The sequence below is a fragment of the Alligator mississippiensis genome, chromosome 10 (genome assembly GCF_030867095.1).
Source record: "Alligator mississippiensis isolate rAllMis1 chromosome 10, rAllMis1, whole genome shotgun sequence".
Lineage (NCBI taxonomy): Eukaryota > Metazoa > Chordata > Crocodylia > Alligatoridae > Alligator > Alligator mississippiensis.
In genome coordinates, this window is record NC_081833.1 from 11,344,385 (window position 1) to 11,359,778 (window position 15,394).

Genomic DNA, 15,394 nt, shown 5'->3' on the forward strand with positions numbered 1-15,394 from the left:
TTTAGGTATAAATGTTTATTTAAATGCCTTTTTTATTTTCATTTGTGGAAACCGTCAAGCAAATAAATTTACCAGAGTTATTTTTTCCTCTTTCTATCAGAAAACTAAGAGGCCGCTCGAAGGAATGCAAACAGAGTCTGGATGGGTGGAAAAGAAAATATTTGTGTTATTGATGCAGATGTCTTTGTCTTTCCCATCACCTTGTTTGACACAAGTTAATACAGAGGAAGCGAAAAGACTTCTAGACAAGTGCCTCATGCAAAAAGATGCAGCGCTCTAATTCAGCTGAGAAGTATCTTCCATAGCAAATTAGTTCATAAGTGAAACACTAACAGCTGAAACAGTGGCCCACTGGACGTACTCTTCAGGGTCCAACATGCGGAAATGTACAGCAAAATGGATGGAGCATGGCTCCTCTAAATGTATGCAGCCTGGACAGTACATTCAGATGGTGTGATCTGAAGGGGGACCTGGATTCTTTGCATCTATGCCTAGATTCTGAGATTTAATCTAACACCCAAAATACTGCTTTGTGAAGGTATATCATTAATATAGGTATTTAGGGACTAATCCAAATCCATTGAAGTCAATGGAGAGATGCTCATTAACTTTAGTGGGTCCTAGGGCATAACATTAAACATTCACAGGTATGCACCTGACTTTTTCCTCATTCAGGCCCTGATCCAAAGCACATATATATAGAATTCAACAGGAGTCTTTCCATTTACTTCAGTGAGCTTAGATGAAGCATTTACTAGGCACCTCCCATTATTAAATGATTGTACTGCGTTTTAACTTGTCTGTTTTTTTCCACGTACACTACTTGGACAAATAGCCACTAAAGGACAAAGCAGACAAAAAAAGCAAATCAGCTTCCCCATGACATTATCGTGCAAGACCAAATGTCTCATCTTTTACAGTTTTTCTCAAGTGATGCATCATCAGAGACAAACAGGAAGTTAATTTATTATTTTTATTTAGTAATATTTTCCCTAACATTTCCTAGAGGAAGCAACCATGATGAGCACTTCTCAGTAATATATGATGCAAAGTAGGAGAGAGCAACCTGTCTGTAATATAGTCACCGATCTCCAAATTAAGATAAAGTCTGGGCCTCATTCCCCTGTCTGATACACAGTTTTACACCAATAAATTCCACTGACAAGCACAATGCAGTAAAATCTTTATACAGTCTGGCAGGACTGTAACATTTGAGCACCTTGAAGAATAATGTCCTCCTAATTAACAACTTATTCCCAGGAAGTACATCTGTCAGGCAAGGCCATCTGAGTCACCACTCATCAACGCTCAATTTAACTTATTCTGGAGGGGTAAATTAAAATGGTAGTTTTTGTTCTGAATGTTTGTTGCCTTGAAAGCCCTCATACATCAAGTGTGAATGGTGCTAACTCAAAGCAGACACTTACGCTTCTCTGCCTCCATTTAGGATATATGATGTGGTCTTCACTTACCGTCATTGGGATGTTCCATGCCATGTAAACATGCGACTTGAAGTCATCCATCCAGACCTCAGCAGCTCGCAAGGCATTGCGCTTTGCATAGTAGTCAATGTCATTGTTGTAAGGTTTCTTTGTGCGTTCAATGTGAGCCACTCTAGAGCAAGGTAAGACTTCCATGCTTCCTCCACACTGCCAGACCTGTGAGAGTTTGAGAATGAAACCATGAAACAAGGAGAAATTTCTCCGAAAAAGCAGGCTGACATGGTTGTTGATTGTAAGATACTGTCTCCAGTGACACATCAACATCTGCTAGCTTGAGATAACAATGCTACTCTTTCAGTTCTTAGGCAGAACAACTTCTGAAGGAGAAAATTGGAGACCTGAATGTCAGGGACCAAATTCGACTAATATAAACTGCCACAACTCCAGTGAAGTCAGTCCTTCAGCTGGGGGTCTAGGTGGGGTCACCATGTTCCATATCGTATATACTGGGGATCAATTTTGGGAGGAAATTTGCAAATAAACTAAGGTAGGCAAGGTTCTCTGGGTAAATCCAATATCTTTAATTAGACCAACTAAAAGAGTTGGAAAAATTCTTCTTTCATCTGTCAGAACAACTGCAGACTTCCTCAGCCAGAAGAAGGGTATCTGTACCCAAAAGCTGGCAAAGAAGAATTTTTCCAACTATTTTAGTTGGTCTAAGAAAAGAGACCAGATTTATGCAAAGAATCTTGTCTGCCTATGTCCTTAGAACAACACAGCTACAACCTACACCCCACAAATAAACGAATGCACTTGCGTTAGCTCCAGTTTAACCATTTCTAAAAGAAGGTGGATTATGCACATGTAAGTGTGCATGAGCGTACCAGCTGAGGAATTCAACACAAGGGCCTTTATGCAGAAGATAGAAGTGCACCTTTTGGTTAGACAGGGAGGAGAATGACAGGAATTATCTACATGAGAGATATGAACAGAAAGCCATTGGAAGACACATTCATTTCCCCACTATACTATTAGGCATGCTCTAATTTAAAAAAATCAGGCGATTTTCCCATGTTTTAAAAAATTGCCCCCCCCAACTTCTTCAGTTTTCAGTTGAACTATTCTCTCTTTATAAGCAAGTGCTGCCTTTAGCCTTATTTGATCACTGATTTACCTGGCTGGAACAGAACAGCCACTGGAAGTTGCCTGGGAATAAGATTCTAGTCTCAGCACTGACTGAATTAACACAGGGTGGTAGACATTTGCACCCAGCCACTCACACATCACTATAAGCTTCCCCTGGAATGACTCTTATTCCTTGAAGTTCACCGCAGATACAAATTACTTATATTTATCTCTCAAATTCATTCCTCAGCTGTTTCAGGGTAAGCTCATTGGCCAAGCTTCCTCCTTGTTCTATTCTCATGCCTGCACGAGGGAGTAATGAGTGAGGATAAACTTTTTTTTACACCCCTACACATGCTAGGCAGAACTGAGGTCTGGTTATTTTAAGAGTAGATGCTACATGCCCACTTAGCTCCTGCAGGAAGCAAGCGGGCACAAAGCAGTGGGACCTATGCACAGCACTAATTTCACCCAACTACGTAGTGGGTGCATCTACATGTACAATTAATTTGAAGCAATAAGCCCTGGAGCAGCTTGAGTTGGATTAAACTAATTCTGGGCACAGCATCTATACATGGGCCTGGGAAAGCAGCAATTTGAGCTGGGGCAAAGCAGTTTACACCAAGGCCGCTTCTGCCCTGGGCTCTTGGTGAGGGTGGAAGGCTGTGGAGGGGCTGGCTGGGGCACAAGGGTGCTGAAAATGCAGAGCCATGTGGCTAGGCAGCAGGCAGGCAGGAGTCTGACCCCCTTCTGCCTAGGCACAATTTATGCTCACAGTCAGCATCTACATGCACATTTAATTACAGTTAATTACTTCCCTGCAAGATAGTCTGCACCAACAGTGTTAATCAGTTTACTGAGGCCTAATACCGTTGCATGTGTAGACAGTGATGCTTTACTCTGCAGCTGATTAGCTTACCCCACAGTAAGGCGCACATGTAGACATAGCCAGTGAATAATAATTCACTGCTGGTGAGGCCCATCAATACATTTTTCTGTTGTCTTTCTCCCACCCAATACAGACAGTAGAAACAAAGAAGGAACAATTTTCCAAAGATGGCTCTGAGCCGCAGAGGGGTGGTACAGTCTCCACCTCTCTAGGGAACCTCTATAAAAAAATAATAGTCTTACTGAAGTAAATAAAATACAATCAATAGTCCATAGCTTTCCAAGGCCACATAGTGCTGAGGATAACAACTCATTTTCCAAGTAAGTTAGACTCCATGATAGGACAAGGGAAGTTGCACCTACACAGAGCCTGCCTTCTTGGAGACCAAGATAAATTGCTTGGAGAAAAGCAGATAAAATCTTATCCCTCTACTCTGCTTTTTGAATACTTATCAAGATAATATTTATTTATTTGTTGCCCTCCAAGCAGTTGTGCAGTAAATCACTGGTCACAGGAATTTGCATTTGATAAATGAAATGCACAGGAAAACACACTGCTCGTAAATTTGGACCGACATATGCCTAGAGTTTCCACTGAAAAAAGGAAGTGCAAAAAGGAGTCAATTAATTTTCATGATCTGAATGGAAAATGCACAGTACACTTCAGTATATTGCTATTTGCCTGACCCAGCCATATAATGTATGGCACATTTTTCTTTCCTTTGATATGGTTAATGACCTTGTAATTTTTATTTATATATTTTGATACCAAGGGCAAATACATTATCTGAGTGACAGATTTATTTTCCTCCAACACTGATGCTTATGCAAAATGGAGAAGCAAAGAGGTACTAAACCGCAGCATTAAAGCAAAGAGTTTAGCTCATCTATAAATTCAACACGAATAGTTATTTACCAGGGATAAATTCTCCCCAGATGAAATCCACGGGGAAATTGGACACCTGATTTTGAAGGAAACAAAACCGAAAAATTCCGCCTCAGGGTACAGAATGCTCACCCTGTCGAACATGCTCTTTGTTGCTTAGCAGTCAGTGCAAATTTGCACAGCAGTGTGATTAGCCCACCTGCAGACACTCAAGATTTCTTTACATTTCATTTCCACCTACCCACTTCTACCATCAGTTTTCCAGGAAGAAGATATCTGCTTGAAATGAAACACAAATAGAACTGGTCAGGACTTTTTCAATGGCACTTTTTTTTTTGATTGAAAAAACACTGATTCACTGAAACCCACAGTTTTCATGGGTATGAAGGAATAATCTTGGGGCAAGATTTCTTAGGGCTAGTGTGCAATTGCTGGACACAACCCATGAAAGCTAGAAAGATGACCAGACAGTGAAGGTGCCAATAGTCTATTGGGTGGAAGACCCATGTTCAAGTACCTGCCCTAATAGTTTCATAGTTGGTAGGGTCGGAAGGGACCTGAGCAGTTCATCAAGTCTGACCCCCTGCCATGGGCAGGAAAGGATGCTGGGGTCAAACGACCCCAAGTAGGTGATTGTCAAGCCTTCTATGGAAGACTCCCAGGGTAGGAGCAAACACCACTTCCCTTGGAAATTGGTTCCAGCTCCTAGCCACCCTGACAGTGAAGTAGTGCCTCCTGATGTCTAGCCTGAATCTACTCCCAGTCAACTTACGGCCGTTATTCCTTGTGACTCCCGGTAGTGCTTGGGGGAACAGGGCCTCTCCCATTTCCTGCTGGTCCCCCTTGGACAGTTTATAGACGGCCACCAGATCCCCTCGCAGCCTTCTCTTGTGGAGGCTGAACAGGTTCAGGTCCCTTAGCCTCTACTCGTAGGGCCTGCCCTGCTGCCCCCTGATCATGCGAGTGGCCCTCCTCTGGACCCTCTCGATGCTATCCACATCCCTCCTGAAGTGCAGCACCCAGAACTGGACGCAGTACTCCAGCTGCGGCCTGACCAGTGCCTCATAGAGGGGGAAGATCACCTCCTTGGACCTGCTCGAGATGCATCTGTGGATGCATGACAAGGTGTGGTTAGCCTTCCTGACCGCGTCCCCACACTGTCGGCCCACGTTCATCTTGGAATCAATAGTGACTCCAAGATCCTTTTCTGCCTCTGTGCTGATGAGAAGGGAGTTCCCCAGCCTGTAGGTATGCTGCTGGTTCTTCCCCCCAGGTGCAGCACCCTGCATTTGTCAGTATTGAAACCCATCCTGTTCTCATCCGCCCACCCCTGTAACCGGTCCAGATCTAGTTGTAGCCTGTCCCTCTCCTCCAGCATGCCCACTTCTCCCCACATCTTAGTGTCATCCGTGAATTTGAACAAGGTGCTTTTTACCTTTGTCCAAGTCACTGATGAAGATGTTGAACAGTGCAGGCCCGAGGACTGAGCCCTAGGGGACTCCACTGCCCACGTCCCTCCAGGTCAAAAATGACCCATTCACCACCACTCTCTGGGTGCGGCCCTCCCACATCACAACAAGGGAATATTCTCCCACATCACAACCAAGTACCTTACTACCAGACTACTGTTCATTCCTTGGTGGGTTTCTTCTGTTGGAGCTGTTGCAATTTACACAAATAAATTACTTTTCATCATTGTGTGTGTCAAGTGAATATTCACTGAATATCCTAACCACTGAATCAGGCTCTCATTAGTGCTATCTGGTCTGATGGACAAGACAACTGAATAAGTATGTAAAGAAAGGAAGTAAGGAGGTAAGGAAAAACAGGAAGAACCTAAGCCATGTGGGACTAGGTTTATTAAGGCATCGAGGGATCATATAAACAACCCCAATTCGCTGATTTAAATGGGAGTTGGGTGCCTGAACATATTTAAAAATCTGTCCCTCTGCCAGCTGCTGCTTTTTAATATAATGCCTCTGGCTGCTCCCTGTGTGCGAAACAGCATTATAGAAACAGTGTCTAATCTTTTCACCAGACTCTTTGGAGGAGACAAAGAGGGATGAGGGAGAGCATAGTCTCCTCTCCTGTAGTTTAAAATGAGGCTCCACCCCTCACCCCCAATCTGCAAGTGTCAGGAGAGATGCCAGAGGGTCACGGTCAAAGAGTCAGGAGACCTGTCCATCACAGAGACAGCAGGACCTCTGCCTCCTCTGGATGGCAGCAAGTCTCCAACGTTGGACATTTGCCTGGTAGAGTGTTTGAAAATAAATGAGTGCGTTATATTTCAAGGCTAGCTCACCAGGAAAGCGGAAATGAATCGTCTGGCTCACTCCATTACAGGCTTGTATACTACCAAAAGCAGACATAGTACTTTTGTTCTCACCAGACAAAGTAGTAGTAATCTTGTCTCTACTATCTTGACAACAGAGGGACAAAGTTGGGTGGGAGTATCTATTTGAAGGTAGCAATTGAAGTAGGTTGGGTATGGGCTTGGAGAATGTGCTCTGGACGGGGTATGGAGACGAATACCGTCTAGGTGGCAACAGCCTCTGCAGAGTAGAAAATTGGCTTCTCTCTAGCTGTCTGTCTTCCATGACTCTCTTAATGCAGCTGCTAAACCTGGAGATTTAGGGGGTTAACCTGGCATCGGAGTGAGTGTAACATGATGCGATCTTTTAAGATATGATCAAGTAACTCCAAGAAGCACTCAATTTCTTTTCTAATTGTAGTTAATTTCTCATTTGAATGTTGCTCTTTAGGCTGCTATAAACAAAAGTGATGGCAATATAAATGTTACCAGAGTTGCGTTACCTTAGTGTTTTGGTGGCTAATTATCTCAATCAACTTTGCTATTTGCAACACAAACAGACATATTAAATATTAAGAGGAACAAGTACTCACATCAGTGCTAAATTACAGTCTGAGTGGTACTGTTTATATTTTATGCTGCAGAGATGTACTAGTGCTAATTATAAGCTATACCTGTACACCTGAGATATGCTGGCCTATAGTAAAAATATTTACTGTACATTGCATTATAGTTATTTCCCCATGACATTAAAATATAGATAAAAGGGAGACTTCAGCATTTATTGTGTGTCCAAATATTAAGCAACATTCAGACAACTCTCTTGTGCTTTACTCGGTCTTTAACATGTCTTCATGCATCACCAAAAGGTTATGCAATTACAGGGAAGAGGGTCAATTTGGAAGGGATAAAAATCCTCTTTGGCGTTTTGGTTGACAAGAGGAGTCAAGTATGTAGGGGCTTGAGGCCCTGGCCCTCCTTGGGAAGAGGTCTGTCACCTGAAATGCATAAAACTTTCCACAGGTCCATCATCTTAGCACCTCATCATTTTTATTCATCAAAAACTATGAACTGTTCTTCCGAACTCCCCCACCCCCAAAAGAAAAAATCCTACAAATTTTTAAATCTTTTACCCCCCACAAAATGTTTGGGTTTCAAAATCCCATCTTTTTAGTAAAATTATCCTATTTGGTCAGAATTTTTGAAAATCCAAACTTCATACCAAAAAGCCAAGCATTTAGATACATGTTTTTTTCTTGTTGTTTCAACTGTTCACTGTGGCAAAAAAATAAAAAATAAAAAAATTTCCATCAAAAAAAGTCTTGACCAAAAAATATGACCAGTTCTGATACTGGCTGTTGCTAGAGGTGAGATGTTGAGCTAGATGAAGTTCCAGTCTTACACAGCAGAAGTAATTCCTATGTGTAGCAGACTATTTGTAGCAGTGCTGTGTCTTCCTAGATGAAAGACAATGAAATTCTGTGTTGTTGGCATGCTCAGCTGAACAATTTGCAAGGAAGTGGTCTCATATTTGAAGGGACTTTTACTAATTACATATCTAAATTAGACTTCAGGGATCTAATCCTCTGTCAATTGAAAAGCATCCACCCTTTTGTTATTTGAACCCCAAGTTCTGGAAGTAATCGTCTCCAGAGCAGCAAGTGAAAATATTTGTTTTACTTGAAAAAACAGTAATGAATGTCAAATCTTCACCTCCATGTTTATACACATGATCAAAAGCACTGATGGAAAAAACACATTCCAAAACCAGACAGTATTAGAGACCATTCATCCTCCCTTGCCAAAAAAAAATGCATATGGCTTAAGAACAAGCTCTCTCGTGATTTGATTTTGTACTGCTATCCTTGCTATATTGGGGTCATTGCTTTGGCTCACATGAGAATAGCTGGAGAAAAACATTTGTAGACCAAGTCCTACCCTTGGAAATCTAGTTGGATCTCTTGTTGGCTTTCACAGGAAAGAGAGAAAGATAATAGGAGAAGCAGCAACAATAACAGAAATCTGTATCTTGCTCTGAAATGTTAGTCACTTCACTGAGGGAGAGTTGAGAGAAGAATAAAAGCTTGCAGCAGGGACCTCCTCCATCAAAAAACCTGCTACTTAAAGAACTGCAGAAGAAGCATCCAGAATATTTGGTATTTTTGCAAGTATTTACCCTTGTGTTGGATTTGCTCCCAAGAAATCACTCACTCTTAGGGATTTATGCTTCCCCTACAGAGATCCAAACAGTAGCTGGAGCAGAAATGTATTAAAACAGATTTTCAATCAGTTCTCTACTGTCAATTCTTGCAAACCTTCAAAGGTTCACAAAGCACCTCTTAACTGGAGTCGACTGGGAGATGATCTTAAAAACATATACGGATGTTTAAATGTGCTTGGGTTACCAGGCCGAGAACAGCACCCCATATCACTGCTGATGGTGTAATATGGGAGGCTCATCATGTGGGCCACATTCAGTGGAATTGTGCCAAATTAATACTGGTGCAGATACAAATTGAAAAATTGGATTATCTTGCCATTAGGCTGTAGATGCCAAGAAGACTTGAGCATGGATGAAGAATCAGGCTGCTTATGCATAGCGGTTTCTATTGTCTAGTTTAGCAAGCCACTCAATATAAGCTAATTTTTCAGCATAAACTTTTAAAGTCTTTTCTCTTTTCTGGTGCATGAAATTCTTGCCCCAGTGACCACAGGAGTTCCAGATTAGACCTGAAAGAAGTGGTGAGACTTAGAGTTGCTCAGGATGGGTTGATAGGGAACCATGGGCTAGCAGCCAGCAGGTCTCTCCAGGCTAGGGTTTTGTTGATGCTGCTAGAGGTTTTTGTGTTAGATTTGAGGGTATAAGGGAGGGGAACAGCCACGCTCCCTCTTTATGTTAGATTTGGGGGTATAAGACTCATCCAGGTAGGGCAAGTGGTGGTGCTTTTAGTTCAATTTAGGGTTGCAGGTACTTGGTTCTTGGTTCAATCTAGGGTTGCAGGTCCTTAGGGTTGCAGGTACTTGGTTCTTTACCCCTAAACCTAGCCCCAGAGCCATGTACCCATATGCCTAGCCATATATTGCACTGACCTGCTAGCTCTGCTTACTCCACACTTCTTTGAGCCATCACAATTGCATCCTCAAGTCTAACACAGGGAACTCTAGCAACCTGCACATCACCTTATTCCAGAGAGGTACTACTATACCCTAATTTGCAGTCCCCTATCTTTCATATGCTGGGCCATAACTTGGCAAAACCAAGCATTTCTAATAGGGCTGCGTGAAGCTTCGGTCCCTGATTCGATTTGGCGGAGATTCGGCCCGATTTGGTAGTCAAATCTCCAAATCTGAATTGAATCAGAGGACCCTTTCATTTCTCCAAATCAAACTGGAACCCTCCGAATCAATTTGGAGAGATTAAGCGATTCAGACAGAGACAGCTTTAAAATGTTTTTTTTTACATACTTCTAGGTAGCAGGTGGGTCATGAGTGCTGCAATGCTAGGGTGCATGGAGAGTCCCACAGAAGCGCGGGGTGGGGCTCCCCAGCGTGCTCGGCAGCAGACCCAGAAGTGAACCAGAAACACTTCCAGTCCACTTCCAGGTCCTCCAAGGAGTGCACCAGGGGCCCCTGATTCATCATTGAATCTTCAGATTCAGATTTGGCCAAATCGAATCAGGGACAGTGATCCAAATCAATGAATTGAATCGCTGTCCCTGATTTGGGCTGAATCATTGTCCCTGAGTTGGGCTGAATCCAAATTGAATAGGGCCCACTTCACACACCCCTAATTTCTAACCATAGCTCCAACTCAAACTCTAGTGGCCACAATGCAAATCTCCAGACAGGGGTCTGTTTGAGTAATACCAGATGTGCTGAGAACCAAGACCAACAGCTACAGGACATTTTTTGTCATTTAGCATACATGAACCAGGAACCAGGGCTGGAGCATGTATGCATAGTGGTGTGTCCTAGCATTATCCAGCATGATGTATACCTGCCCTTTGTGTCCTTGGCATATTCTCCCTTTTACTCCATGCTGTGTTGTGCACTCCTTACTTTACAGAAACTGCATCAGAAAGAAAAGGTGATGTAAGTACTCATACTGCCTCATTCTATTACCACCTGCATGTTTAAGACCTACTATACAATATATATATTCTCTGCTTTGTCCTTTATGGAACCTTGACCTACACTGTTTTGCTTGTAGACTGCAGCCCTTGCCTCCACGCCTGGATGGATTCAGCCCATCTGTCCCATTCCATTTCTGTCCAGCCTCCCCTACACACATACACACACACACACACACACACACACTTCCCCCAACTGAACTTTATTTATTGTACTAAAAAGAAGGAAGTGCTTTGCCTCTCTTCAGCATAGAGCCTGGGGAACCAAGACAAACTAAAACCATAATGGATATAAGCTAATCTGAGACTGTGGGCCTGTTACAAAATTAAGGCTAGAAAATTTCTGCCACTGGATGTGCCTGCTTGGAGGCAGTACAATTAAGAACCACTGCAGGCTGCCTTATAATTATCTGCCAGCAGCTGGAAAGTCTTTCCAGCTTCCCCCAGGCCCAAAGATCCGGCGCATTAGAGGGGATCCCATTTTCAGGGAGAGAATGATCTTCTAAGCTATTATTTCTTTCATGCAGTGAGCAAGTGGTTGGAGGAAACCAGCTTTTCATCATGCCCTTGGCAGCAGGTTGCTTCTTCTCTCTCTTACCCTACTGATGACTATAATTCTTTGTACATCAACAGTAGCCCATCTGTGATAGCATTTCATAAAGGAGAATGTTCATTACATCTGAAAAGTAGATCCTTAAGCTTTTACCCCACTAGAAATGGACTCCTGGATGTTTAATTGAAATGATTCTGAAGTGCAACCAAACAATGCAAAACACAAGTCAGAATGGAAGAAATCTTTCTCTTATCCCAGACTTTTATGCTTCTGCAAGGCACAGAAAGTAAATAGAACAGACAGAGGGAATTTTTAATAGTACTCAAACATCACACAGTTTATGATATCCCAGCATGGGAATTCTTAAAAGCCAAAGATAGGAGTTTTACAAAGTAAAGCCCATCAAAGATCTAATGTTTTCTATCTGCAAGGTTTTGAATTCAATTTATCAAAGCCATTTCAAAAGAAATCCAGGAAGGCAATAGAAAAGAAAAAACTCCATAATTGGAAAGGAACCTATATAACGATCAGCAACACACAACATCAGGGCTAGGGACAGAAATTATACATAAACCGGTATAAGTGATTGGAAACTGGTTCAAATCTATAGCACAACAGAAGTTCAGTGCACATAAACCACTTTCAAAATGACTGAAACCAGTTTAAGATAAACCTGGATGGATGTAGTATCAGACTTAACTGATTTAGGTTAAATCAGTTTATTGAACTTCTGTCCCAGATCCCCTCCAGATTCAAGTTAACTCACAGTCCCACCACAACATCCTAGGATGCTTTGCACCTCCCCTGCAAACCCCCGGTTTCAAGGTAGGCAGGTTAGCCTCGGCCCAAACTGTCTGCTCCAGCTGGCCAGGAAGGCATGCTCTAGCTCCTGCCCCAGGTTCTGGGCTGGGCTGCTGCAGGCATGTGGCTGCATTTCCAGAATCAATAGTGAATGTCCGTTCACTTGCTTATCAGTTCAATCTACACAGCTTAGACTAACCTGCAAAGATTGACTTGATTCAGTCTTGGGCTTTTTGACTGTCTGTACTTAGTCAAATTGGCCCAGCCTAAGAAACAAGTGGAAGAAGCTGAAAATCAAGTTAGTGTTGTTTCAGAACACTGCAGCATTCCCACTAACCTCTATGTTCAGGCACTAGAAGTGGTGGAATCTCTTTTTCATAATGACTTACATCAGGGGTGTCAAGCATTTGGGCTTTTCTCAATTTCTTTCAAAATGCTGTCTAGCATGAAAACCAAAATATGCAGGCAACCATAAGAATCTGAATCTAAAATCATAAGGAAATTCCTAATCACACCAAGGCAAAGAGATGAATAGTTCTTCAGAGTGGACACAGGTCTAGGGAGATGTTACTATAACTCAACTCAATCTTTAGCATGACATGGAATGGCAATCACTACTATTTCCCCCAAGTAAAAGAAGAAGAGTCCCAGAAAGTTTCCTATTACCATCCAGAGCACAAGAACGTTTATGATTTACGTTGATCTCCAGTTCTTTAGGGATGTATTGGGCACCATGATTTTTCATATGAAATATTTATTTCTCTCATTGCATCTGCTTAGAAAATTAGATTTAAAAAAAATTAGAGAGAGACAACCAGCTGATATTATTTAATGTGCAGCATGAAACAGGTCTGCATTGTTCACTGGGAACATAATGTATTTGACAATTGTTTACCGCAATTAATCTAAAATTGATGAGTTTTAAGGGATTTTTTTCCTTTCCATATTGTCAATATTGACTCCAGAATTGTATATTTCATCAGATAGATTAGAGAAGGACCCTTTCTCCTTTCATTTCTTTCACATGTGAGGCTATTTGTAGCCAGGAAGCTATTATACTAAAATATGGTATAAGATTAAATTAATCATATGATCTCATTTACATTCATGGATTATACTTTTATGATCATCCTTAATGTCAACCACAATTATCATTAAAAAAAAAAAGCCTCTAGAAACATCCCATGCTATTTACACAGTGCACTCAAGAGGCAAAGATCTTTCCACATCAGAAAAACATTGTATGCCACGTTTAGCTACAGAAAATCATGCTCAGAACTGAAAGAAAATAGCCACACGTTAGGACCCCTAGATTCTACCATGCTTTCCCTCTAAGATTACAGGGCATCTAAACACATAAGATTTAGATCCAGAAAAACACCGGCGAAACAATCTGATTGACCAACTACCTTATGATTGAAACCAATCCTATAAGCCTGGGCCCCTTCCATTCTTGCTAGGAATAATGTATATCTGTTCTAGATATAAATAGTCCCAGGCCCAAGGCTAGGTCTTGTGTCAAAATAGTCCCAGAGCCATATGGCCTGAAACATCGAAAGGACACAACTGTTGTTTTCCTCTAACATACCCAGTCCCTGAGAATACATAGATTCATTTTTCTGTCTCTTATTGCAGGAAGCAAACTCTAGGTGATTGTTTTCCATCGGCTTTTAATGTTTACTCTGGCAGCTGCAATTCATGCAGCACAAGCTTAATTTGACCCATGTGGTCTTGATGAGTCAGGCAAATCAGTATTTTGAAACTGTTAATACAGGCTGAGTGTCTCCTGTTTCTCTATGTCACGGACCCCAAGCAATTTATTCTTGGCAAACCAATACATTTTCTGAACATTTTCTGAACCAAGTGCACAGGGTTTTGACTGTGTGTTGTTATCCCCTCATAGACTTGTTTGTTTGGAGGCCTGATCCAAGAGCTCTTAATGACTGTTGCATGATAGAGAATTGTCTTTATTAAAAGAGGAACTTGCTGCACTGATACTAGGTTTTCCTTAAGTATCTGTTAGAATTACACTGGGCTTGGATCTGTTTGTCCTTGTTCCCTTAGAAACTTTCTAACATATTTTATAGCCGTACTGGGGTCCTTGAGAAAAAGTCAATGAGGGAGACAATGGAGATACAATAAGAGAGCTATTCACCATGAAATTTATGGGATGTCCTTCATATTTCCTTTAGGGATTATAGCAGGATCTCAGACTAATTAAAGACTCAGAAGTCTCTGTGCTGAGGAGGATATGGACTTCTGTTAACCCTCTTAGAGGACAGTAATGCTCGGGTATACCTAAACTGAAATATTTCCTTGAGAAACTTGCACTCGACCATCATCATCTTGCTATAAAGCTAAATTTTATACATGGAGAGATAAGTCAGGTAAATTAATAGCCTGGCTGCTACAGGAGGGAGAAGATAGGATTTTAAATGATATTAAAAGTGACCCATATACTTTAACTGCTAATCCAATTGCTATAAATCCACATTTTGCACAATTTTACAAAGAACATTACCCCTTTGACCAGAGCATGTCTGTGGATGAAAATAATGGTTTTATGAGTGGGTTAGAATTCCCTTCTATAAAGAAAAACAGAGATTCTTTCATTTAATGAATTATCTTGGCGAGGGTGTTGTGGGGGCAGGGAAAGGCAGGTCATGAAACCTGAATTCGAAATGAAGGTAGAATAACATTGCATAGGTCAATCATGTCATACAAACATTAAAAAAGCTAGCCAGGAAACTAAGAAAATATCTAAACCAAGATGGTTCAGTATTTATTAGTTGCCTAGGGGAAGTTCATGTATAATCCTAGTAACACTGGCTGTGAAAATATTTTTTTTGATGAGGTCATTTCCTGAGTCCACGAGGCAAATTATATCAGGAGTTAAGAGGAAGGCTGGAAGAGTGGCAGGGTGCAATAGAGGTGCATGTACAAAGACAAACTTTAGTTTGTTAGCAAAGCTGCTGCCTACAAAAATGTATGCATCTCTAGCACGCACAGTGCTGGAGTGGCAAAGTCACCCTACAAGGCTGCTGCTTGGTCCCACCTTGTTACCCCTCTGGCCCCTTCAGGGTCCCACCCTGTTATCTCGTGTGCCACACTTCGATGTTGCTATTTAACAAGGAGCCTGCCCCTGGAGAGCAAAGGGAGTTTCGGGTGGTTGGCCCTTGTCTGAGCTGAGGACCTCTAGCCTTGGCCCTCTTCACTCTGGGTGGGCTCCTCTGCCCAGAATCCACGGTGCTTGGATCA

At 41.9% G+C, this 15,394-nt stretch overlaps 1 protein-coding gene across 2 annotated transcripts in view; it reads right to left on the reverse strand.

The window, feature by feature from the left end:
• Positions 1-15,394, reverse strand: part of GALNT9 (polypeptide N-acetylgalactosaminyltransferase 9) — a 262,959-nt gene that overhangs the window by 23,803 nt on the left and 223,762 nt on the right. For both annotated transcript variants that reach the window (XM_059713445.1, XM_014598425.3), the window contains exon 7: positions 1,473-1,658. In XM_059713445.1, coding sequence (XP_059569428.1) covers positions 1,473-1,658 — 186 coding nt within the window. The remainder of the gene's footprint in view (positions 1-1,472; positions 1,659-15,394) is intronic.